Consider the following 10,973-nt stretch of genomic DNA (forward strand, 5'->3'; position numbering starts at 1 on the left):
TTCAGAGCAATGGGTATAGGATGAAATTTTAACTGAAGTATAGAGGTAATTTCAAAAGATAAAATAGACAATTTTGATTACATAAAATAAAAAAAAACTTTTGCACAAACAAAATTAAAACATCTGAGATAAGGGAATCTGTCAACTTGGAAAAATCTTCATAGTTAAATATTTCTTACAAGCATTTGATATCCAAGATAAAAAGATAAATACTAGAAATATATATAACCAAAAACTATTCTCCAATAGATAAGTAGCCAAAGGATATAAGCAAACAGTTCTCAACAGAATTGCAACAACCATATGAGAGAAGGATCTAAATCATTAATAATAAAAGAAATGGAAATAAAAGATTCCCTGAGGTTATACCTCAAATCCAGCAAGTTGGCAAAGATGATGAAAGAAAGCAGTAGTAAGTGTTGGAGGGACTGGCGCATTGTTGGTAGAGCTATGAAGTGGTACAATCATTCTGGAAAGTAACTTGGAATTATGCAAAAGAAATGACGAAAATTTCTATAGTTCTTCACCCAGAGAGTACACTTTAGGCATATATAATATGGAGGTGGTTGATAAAAAGAAAGGCTTCACTGTCAAATACCCCACAATATTTATGTCACTTTTTGTGGTAGCAAAGAATTGGAAATCATCTAAATGCTCATCAGTTAGGGAGTGGCTAAGCAAATTATGGTTTCTGAATGTAATTGGATACAACTGCTATAAGAAATGACAAATATAGGGGCAGCTAGTTGGTGCAGTGGATAAAGCACTGACCCTGGAGTCAGGAGGACCTGAGTTCAAATTCAGCCTCAGACACATGACACTTACTAGCTGTGTGACCCTGGGCAAGTCACTTAACACCAATTGCCTCTGCTTTGCCACCCCGCCCCAAAATGACAAATGTGATGAATACAGAGAAGCATGGAAAGACCTAGGTGAAGTGGTGCAATGGGAACAAAAAGAGCCAGGAAAACAATATACACATGACTACAACATGGAAATGGGAAAAATAGCCACAAAATACTTGAAATAAAATGTTATGAAATTATAAAGAACTATCTGGATCCATATATATATATATATATATATATATATATATGTATGTATGTATGTACACACATACACATATACTATATATATCATATATGCCACATATATACCATACATATTTACATATATATATATATATAATATAGTATAAGATATTGGTCTGAGTCCTTTGCACTTTGTAGAGCTTGGGGATCCAAAGGGTGGAACATTACATATGATATCAGATTTTTTTCTGATATATTGATTGGTTTTCCTGATTTTCTTCCCTCCTCTTCCTCTTTTTCTTTCTTTTTTAAAAATCTTTGTTATAAGAGATGGTACTCCAGAAGGAAAGGAGAGAGAGATACAAGGGGGAAAACAAAATGATGAAAAAGCAAAAGATATCAATATTTTCTTTTTTAAAAAAGAACAGAAACCTGGTTATTTATTATTTAAGATTTATTACCTGGTTGTTGTGAGGGAAAAGCTTATAAAACATAAAATGCTATATAGATGTCAGCTTTCAACAAAGTTGTAGAAAAAATATGCCTCCCCTCCCCTCCCCCAGCCACATAAAAAAATTGAACCTTTTTTTTAAAAAAAAAAAAAGAAAAATCTGCTGGTCTGCCACTGTAACTTTATGGCCCCCACTAACCCTTTCAGCAAAGGGGAGTGAAGGATGTGATTGCTGCAAAGAAGACTATGTGATCCAACTTGTCTTAGGACATTCTTTTCTCACCCCCCTGAATTCTGTTCCCTTCAGGGAAATTGTCTAGCCATCTAAGGGAGTAGTAATGTCTATGCCCACGGTAACACCCTGGCACACTCAAAGCAGTAGGAAGAAAGCAAGAATGAGATAGTTACCTCCAGAGGCAAACTTTCTTCCAAGTTGGGGTAGAGAGCCAGAGGATGTTGAGCCAGGAAATACTCAATCTTATTGGCTTTTTCCCTTTGACTTTTCTGGGCCGGGGAGAGCCTTGAAAATAACTCTGAGACCTCTATTGCCTTTGGCTGCCCCTGCTGGACAATAAGATCTTTTTTGTGGTAAATGAGGGGGAAGAAGGGCTCTTTTGGCTGCTGGATGATGATGTCCTTACAGGGAGGGGCACTGCCTTTCCGGAAGTCATCCATGCCACTTTTGAGGAAGATCCACCGCTGGCTGTTGAGAGCATCTGGGAACTTTAGACCTTTTATGGAACTTCTGAAGCATTTGGAAGGCAGTCTCTCTTTGTACCTGGAAAACAGGCCACCTGATTACTATGTACCATGAAGGTATAGGGAGAAGGGAGAGGAATGGGAGATGACAGGAGGGGGTGCAGTGAGAATCTAAGGTGCCCTTCTTGTTCCCTGCAAAATGTCTCTCTAGAGTGCTAAACATTGATATTGAGAGTCATTATGGACAGAGTGGAAGTAAGGACACCTGGTTTAAAACCTTCCTTCAGGAATTTACTGTGTGGCCATGGGCAAGTCATTTAACATCCCGGAGCCTCAGTTTCCTCTTCTGAAAAACTAATGAAACGTGCCACAGGCTTGTTGTGAAGAAAACAGGTTGCATACAGAAATCATGAAATGTTACGCGAATACTCAGATTTTTGTTATGTTTATTAAGCACCTGTTATAAGCAATCACTGTGTTCTGTATTAGGGATATGTAAATAACAATCTGGACAGCTCCCATTTATATAGCACTTAGAGGGTGGTAGAGCCAGCTAGGCTGTACAGTGGATAGAGTGCTGGACCTCGGCCAGAAAACTGGGGACACTTAGCTTCATGCCCCTGGCAAGTCACTTCACCTCTGCTTACCCTAGTTTCCTCATCTGTAAAATGAAGATACTAATAGCAGCTAACTCTTTGGGTTATTATGAGAATCAAATGAGATAAGATCTGTAAAGAGCTTTGCAAAAAAATGTTATAGCATTTTAAATGCTGTATGTTATTATAACTCCAATTCATCTATTTTCTTCTCCTTCTCTTCCTCTTCCTCCTTCTCCTCTTCCTCCTCCTCTTCCTCCTTTTCCTCCTCCTCCTCTTCCTCTTCTTCCTCTTTCTCCTCCTCTTCTTCCTCCTCCTCCTCTTCCTTCTCCTCCTCCTCCTCTTCCTCCTTCTCTTCTTCCTCCTCCTCCTCCTTCTCCTCTTCCTCCTTTTCCTCCTCTTCCTTTCTCCTCTTCTTCTTTCTCCTCCTCCTCCTCTTCCTTCTCTTCCTCTTTCTCTTCCTCCTCTTCCTTCTCTTCCTCCTCCTTTTCCTCTTCATTCTTCTTCTTCTTTTTATAGTACTAACTGTTATTATTATCTCATTTGATCCTCACCACGACCTTGGGAAAGTCAGAGCTATTATTTTGGAAAGATGAAAAACATGCAATCCCATTCCTTACAGGGCTTACAATCTAATGGGGAGCTGGTGAGGGAATGTCACATAAGCAGTGTGATGCTGTGGATTGAGTGTTGGACCTGGAGTCCTGAAGCCCTGAATTCAAATCTGGCCTCATTTCTTAACAGTGTGACCTCGGGCAAATCATTTAACCTCCCTCAACCTTAGTTTTTTCATCTTTAAAATGGGGAGAATAGCCCCTACCTCCCAGGGTTGTTGTGAGGATCAAATGAGATACCATATATAAGGTGCAAAGTGTTAAGGAATAATATGTGTTCGCTATTATTTTCGATGTATGTAAAACATGATAAAAGATGAGAGTGGCAAGAATAAAGAAGAGAACCTGACAAAATATTTTGGAAGGGATGGATGATTTTCAGTTTGCAGGATCTGGGATGAACCTTGAAAGAAGAGAATTCCAATGGGCAGAGAGAAGTGGGGAGGGGATTCCAGCAACAAGGGATGGCTGAAGCAGATTCAGGAGCATATGAGTTTAGGTTAGGGAATAGTTAGCGGTATAGAATATTTGAAAAAAGACTCAAAATCTATATTAGAGCCAAATTTGAGAGCAGAAGGCCTTAAATTCCTGAGAAGGGCAATAAAATTGTCAGACATGAGCCTTAGGAAGATCATTTTAGCAGCCGTGTAAAGAGTAAAGAAATAGGTCTGTGGATAGACTATGTTCCCACAAGGCTTAGGGACGACTTTACTTGTTGGGAGAAAATTACCCAGACTCCATTTCTCAGAAGGTTGGTTGGTTTTTGTCCTTTATGCTCGAAGAGCACCCAAATGACTCCACTATGTCGGGTAAAGGTAAAGTGTGTCCAACTGTGGCTGATCAGACCAACAGAAGCTTGGAATGCTCTACCACAGGTCAGGCACAAATAGTCCATATGAACATTTGGACTCTAAATGTGCACATCTCACGTTTCTTTTGTGCTACTGTGATCCTGCTTTGCTCATAGGGCACAGCACCTTCTCTGATGTGGATACTCCATGCTAGGCAGTCTTGTGCCTGTGACTCCCATGTCTCACAATAGATTCCAAAGTTCTTCATAGAGACCTTGACAGGGTCCTTGTATCCCTTCTTCTGACCTTTGTGTGAACACTCACCTTATGCGAGTTCTCCATAAAATAGTCTTTTAGGAAAACATATGTTTGGCATTTGAACAACATGGCCAGTTCATTGGAGGTGCCCTCTCTGCAGTAGAGTTTGAATGCTTGGCCATTTAGTTCGAGAAAAGACCTCAGCATCTGGTACCTTATCTTGTTAGGTGATCTTCAGAATCTTCCTAAGACAATTCAAATGGAAGCGATTCAGTTTCCTGGCATGGTGCTTGTAGACTGTCCAGGTTTCATAGGCATACAACAATGAGGTCAGCACCACAGCTCTGGAGACCTTCGGTTTGGTAGTCAGTCCAATACCTCTCCTCTCCCACACTTTCGTTCAGTGCCTCCCAAACACTGAACTAGCTCAGGCAATGGGTGTGTCAACCTTATCATCAATGTGTACATCCCTGGAAAGCATACTGCCAAGGTTAGCGAACTTATCCACAGCATTCAATATTTCTCCATTTGCTGTAACCTATGATTCCATGTATGGATGGTGTGGCACTGGCTGGTGGAGAACCTGTGTTTCCTTGTTATTTGTTAGGCCAAAATTAGTACAAGCAGCAGAGGATCAATCCATCCTTTGGTGCATCTCAGCTTCAGAGGCTGCATTGAGTACACAACCATCTGTGAACAAAAAGTTACGCACCGACTCTCCCTCCTCTTTAGTCTTGACTTACAGCCTTGAAGCCTTTCACAAAGATATGCATGAGCTGGCCATTGTCAGATGTCACTCAGTTAATAGTACCCTAACTGGGAAGGAGGATTTCTAGCATGAGCAGTTTAAAAAAAGAAATAGGAATCTCCTGATGGTGCAGAAGAAGACAGAGGCGGTGTTAGCCAGGAAGCACAGGTGCAGGCTTGGGGAATGAGAAACAGAGAAAAAAATGGCATCCAGATCTAGAATGTGCAAAAATCATGGATGCAGTCTGTGCAAATCGGGTTGGCATAGAAAGAGATGGCAGAGACAAGTGTAAGTGGTATGGAACCAGGCCAGATGTCTTAAACCTTCAGGGCCCAAGAAGACAACATACACCAGCTGCTAGACTAAGATTCAAAGGGCAGTGACTATGCAGAGATGGTTATAGTTGGCATTCTCTAACCTGACTATGTTTCTCTCTCACTTTACTGAAGAAACTGAAGAATCGGGAAATATTTATGACCAAATTCAATTTCTTCTTATTTACTTTGCTTACATTAAATTTTTTTATTCTGAATTTAATGAACTTCAAAAAAAGAGAATATTTCCATGTATGAAGTAGACGAGAAAATAACAGTTATATTGCAACCATGATTCTCTAGTAAGCATGCTTTTTTAGTGTATATAATAAATTCAACATTTGCTTTCAAAGCTGTTGTGATTGTGTTTCCTTCTGGACTTCTTAGCGTTGTTCTCTTCTGTGCCTTTCTAAAAAAATTAGTGGTGTGTTGGGGTGGGGGGAGGCAGCATTGGCAGCATTATCAAAAGCTTCCTTCTAAGTTTTCCCCATCCCCCAACCACTAAAAAAGAAAATTGCAATCCTTGTAACTGTAATGAGTTTAAACTCTGGCCACAGGGACTCAAAGTGGCCTGTGTTGGCAGGGATATATTTAGAGAAATAAGAGCTAGCTCTGTGTCTCTAAGAGAGATTGTGAAATCCACCTTTGATTGGATCACAAAGGACTTTTAAGCAATCCTGATGAAAAGACCAGCACTTAGTAGAAATGCAAACAAAGAAGTCAAGAGAAACTGGAAAGGTAAATACATTTAAGTAATCAAAAGAGTCTGTAATGATAAAGTCAACAAGTCAATAAATATGTATTAAGCACCTGATACATACCATATAATATGTCATGGTCCAGGAATACAAAGAAGGGCAAAAATAGTCCCTGGCCTCAAGGAGATCACATTCTAATGAAGGAGACAACATTTGAATAATTATATACATATATACACATATATACACACATAAATGTATATATATATAGATATATATAGATATGTGTCTATTAATATATGGGCAGCTAGGTGGCACAGTAGATAGATCGCTGGGCTTGGAATTAGGAAGACTTATCTTCCTAAATTCAAATCTGGCCTCAGACATTTAGACATTTACTAGTTGTGTGACTCCAGGCAAGTCATTTATTTCTGTTTGCCTCAATTTCCTCAACTCAAAAATGAGCTGGAGAAGGAAATGGCAGACCACTCCAGTATCTCTGCCAAGAAAACCCCAGATGGGGTCATGAAGACAAGGACATGACTGAAATGACTAAAAAACAACAACAAATACTGTATATATATATGTACGTATATATGTATATATGCACATACACATATATGTAATATGGATATGATATGTGTGTATAGGTCTGACTATAAATACTTTGTTTGAGTTTTAAAACTCTTCATAACCTGATCCCTTCCTATCTTTTCAGTCTCCTTATACGTTTCTCCCCTCTATGATCCAGTGATACTGTCCCCTTGGCTGTTTCTCAGCAATGCACTCCATCTCTAGACTCTGTGCATTTTCAATGGCTGTCTCTCATTGCTATAATGCTCTCCTTCTTTACCTCCAACCCCTAGCCTCCCTGGATTACTTCAAGTCTTACCTAAAACCCCACCTTCCAGGTCCCCACTTAATGCTATGAATATATGTGTGTAGGTATACATATAATGTGTGTACACACATATTGTACACATATATGTACATTCCACACATATTGATAACATGTATATTCATATGTGTATTAATAGCATGAGAATGCACATATGTATACATATGTGCATATATGAGAAAGAAAGACCAACAACCTTCATCAGCAATGTGTCCTTTGATTCCCAGGACCTGCACCCTCAAAGCCCACTTCCTTGGTGAGATCATTCTCTCCACAGAGTTGGAATTTTATTTTGTTTCTGAACCAGAGCCCTTTTACTCTTGAGTATTTTATTATGTATCCTAATCTTTATAACTTCCCTGATTTCTGCTTTATTGCTTGCTTGGATAAATAAGTTTGCTCCCTATCTGCTGTCTTTTGTCTAAGGAGCATTGGGTGGGAATTATGTTGACCAAGAATAAACCAGCTGTTATCATCCCTTTGAGAGCATTTATGCTAGATTCCTAAAAGAACTTTGTACTCCTAGAATGTAAATATCTGATATGTATGAGAGATATCATTCTAGCCCAACAGCTCTCTTGGAGATAAGAATGTGCCCCCAGTCCTCCCCAAAGTAGAAAATGCACTCTCCTCTGGAAACAAGAATTTCAGATCTCATCTATGTAAATATATCTTTACAGCAAGTTCTGCCCAGTCCCTGAAGTGGCTCTGGAGTTTAAGAAGCATTGCAGTTACAGTTATAAAAATTCTACATTTATAAATAGTTTAGTTTTCAACACAACAACCCAGGAAAGTAGAGAGAACGAATGCAATGAGGACCTCCTCGTTAGAGATGTCTAAAAGTGAGAGACCACAGGCTGCTCTTCTCATGAGGTTTACAATCTGAGGTTAGGTGGCTGCTTCCAGGATAGAGAGTCCTATTCAGTTACAGGTTGATTAGATGGATTCAGATGAAAGGGCGGTAGAAATGTCCATTATTACTGAGATTGTTACTGTCACTATTATTTCCAAAAGCATCGACTATTAATAATGAAGAATCATTAAGTCAATTATTAATAATAATAAAAAGTAACTTACTTCAGCGTAACATGGAGGTAAATGGAAGGATAGGCTGTTGTGAGGATAAAATGAGAAGATATTGATAAAGCACTTTTTAAACTTTAAAGTGCTAAATAAATTCAAGTTATTATTATTATTATTATTAAAACTAAGTGCTACAGCTCCAAGCCTAGTGTCCTTTCCACAATAGGATCGTAGAATCATAGATGTAGATCATTTTAACAGAGGAGGAAATGGAGACCAAGGGAAGTTAAGTGACTTGCCAAAAGTCGCAGAGGTTAAGTACCACTGGAGAGATTTGAACCCAGGTCTTAGGATAGCAGAGCTTACTTTTAGTGATAGCATTGTCATAACTCCGAGGAGAGTGACAAGCAGGGAAGTCTGTCTCCTGATCCCCTAGCTAAGGAGCATCCTGACCCTCCCTTTCTCACCCCCACTCCCCCAAACTTCCCCACTCCCGAGCCAGTATTGGGCTCAGTGCCCCACAGCGTGAACCCCCTCGGTGGCGTCCTCATTTCTCACCACCTAGCCTTAGAGGTTCCTTTGCTTACCAAGGCTTAATGGCCCTGCTGTCGTGGACGGAGCACAGAGACTGCGTTTTGGGCACCTCCCTGTCATTCATTGCCGCTGCGCTGCTCTGAGCCTAACCCTCTTCTTTCTCCCCTTCTTCTCTTCCTCCTTCTTCACTCCCCGCACCCTGCAGCAGCAGCTGGAAACCCTTCCTCCCCGGCTGAGGCAAAGCTCACGTTCCTAGCTGTTTCTGAACCTTCAGCCACCACTGAACCTAAGTTTACCACGAGGAGACGAAAGTTGGCTGTCGCTAGGAGACGGTTACTACAGCAATAGACCATCACTGGGTGTTCTAGTTCTTTGAAGGAAGAAGTACTCGGTTCGCTGTGCTATCCCTTCCTTTCCCCGGGGCTGGATGGATGTTTTTCCTGGTCCCATTTTTCCTTCCTTTCTTCTTCGTCGGTCCGTTGTTGGTTGTTGCAGTGATTGCTAGAGTTGTTTTTGTAGCAACGAAATTCAGTTATGTTAAAAAGTCATAGTTTAGTTTTATTTATCAGAGTTTTACTGCGGGAGCAGGGGTGAACGCTTAGAGAGCATGAATGATAAAAATTAAGACTATAGACTGAGGGCTCATGTAATCCAACTGCCTCAGTTTATAGATGAGAAAACCAAGAACTAGAGAATAGAAATGAGGCTCTCTGATTCCAGTTACTGGGAGCTGTTGTTGTTTGGGGGAGGGGGGATGTTGTTGTTGTTGTGTGCCTGTTTGTTTTTACTGTACCATACTCCCTGGCCACACACCAAGCAGTGACAAGAATGGGAATTCTGCTTAGAAGAGCGTGCCACTTTTAAATGTTGTGAAGGATTGTAGTTTCATGGACTGGAGACTGGATTCCATCTTCTTTTGCACACGTTCCTTTTTCTTCTCCACGGTGAAGAGGAGAAACTGCTCTGTGAGTATATTTGGTGTCTTATTTCAAAACTTAAATGAAATCTTGAATCCCTCAACATGAGCACACACCCTGCCTCTATCAATGCACCCCACCATATACCAAGATAAGCTTCAAATGACTTAGATATAAAAGGTGATATCATAAACAAATTAGAGGAACAAGAATCTAATGTGTTTTTTTAACCTCATGATGCTACAAGTCCACAAATTATGAAACACCACACTCTATGATGAACCAAATTGTAGATCATCCAAAGGGAAGTATGGGGACATATGATGGGCATTAATTGGCTGAAGCATTTTGACAATGATGATTTGTTTCCCAAGAATGACATAAAATATCTCACACAAGAAATGTACAATATAAAGGGGAGGTGGTCCAGACATGTAGAGAGAGCAGGCAATAACCATAGCCTAAAGGCTCAATGTTCAAAGACCTAGAGGAAGGCTTCTAGCACATTGGGTGTTTCCTCTATGGAGGATTTATGGAAGGACATGAAGAAGAATATGAAAGGGTAGGAAAGCATGGATGGATCGTGCTTTGTACCATTGGAAGAAATGCTTACACTAATGTGATTACAGATCTCTTGAAGTATTATAATACAGACAGGAATCATGAAGTATATGGAGGCATAGGTGGGTTATGGTCTACAGTATTGGAGGAAACATCCATATTAATTAGATTACAGATCCAGTGAAGCATTCCAGTATAAGGGAGTGGATGGATCTTTTACCAAGCCCCCCACCTAGAAAGCTCATAATGTAATCACATGTTGTGAAGAGAACTTCAAAGATGAATCTAAGTTTGAATGATATCTTCAAAGGTCCATGATAATATTTATCAAGTTGAGGTCATAAACGATGTGTTAATATTTCTGCTTTCCTGTGTTTGTGAGGTTTTTAAACCCTGCCATGTGGTCAGTTTTTGGACAGGTGCCATGTACAGTTGAGAAATATATCTATTTCTTCCTATTTCCATTCAGTCATTTTCAGAGTTATCATATCTCTTTTAACCATGTTCTTGCCTCGTATGGAAGCATGATAACCACCCTTGGATTACTACCTCAGGATTCACTTGAGGCATAATAAACTCTGCTCCCTCTATTCATTTCAATATTATATAGATTTTTGTTCCAAGTGTGCTTTTTGTAAGTAAAATATTGTTAGATTCTGCTTTCTAATCCAGTCTACTTACTTTTCTCTATTTTGTGGGTAAGTTCATCATATTTATATTCATTATTATAACTGTATTTTCCTCCATTACGACTTACATTTTCCTCTTATCATCATGTTTATAAACAAGAATGGGATGGAGAAAGAGAAGGGAACAAATTGCCACTGATAATCTATAACT

The 10,973-nt window shown here is 39.7% G+C and overlaps 1 protein-coding gene across 1 annotated transcript in view; it reads right to left on the reverse strand.

Annotated features, from left to right (window-relative positions):
• Positions 1 to 8,779, reverse strand: part of FAM47E (family with sequence similarity 47 member E) — a 58,213-nt gene extending 49,434 nt beyond the window's left edge. Inside the window, exons 1-2 of the mRNA XM_036764786.1 lie at positions 8,709 to 8,779; positions 1,891 to 2,260 (exon numbers count right to left, since the gene is read on the reverse strand). Of these exons, the coding sequence (XP_036620681.1) occupies positions 1,891 to 2,260; positions 8,709 to 8,779 (441 nt within the window). The remainder of the gene's footprint in view (positions 1 to 1,890; positions 2,261 to 8,708) is intronic.
• Between the last annotated feature and the right edge of the window lie 2,194 nt (positions 8,780 to 10,973).

The sequence above is a fragment of the Trichosurus vulpecula genome, chromosome 6 (assembly GCF_011100635.1).
Source record: "Trichosurus vulpecula isolate mTriVul1 chromosome 6, mTriVul1.pri, whole genome shotgun sequence".
NCBI lineage: Eukaryota > Metazoa > Chordata > Mammalia > Diprotodontia > Phalangeridae > Trichosurus > Trichosurus vulpecula.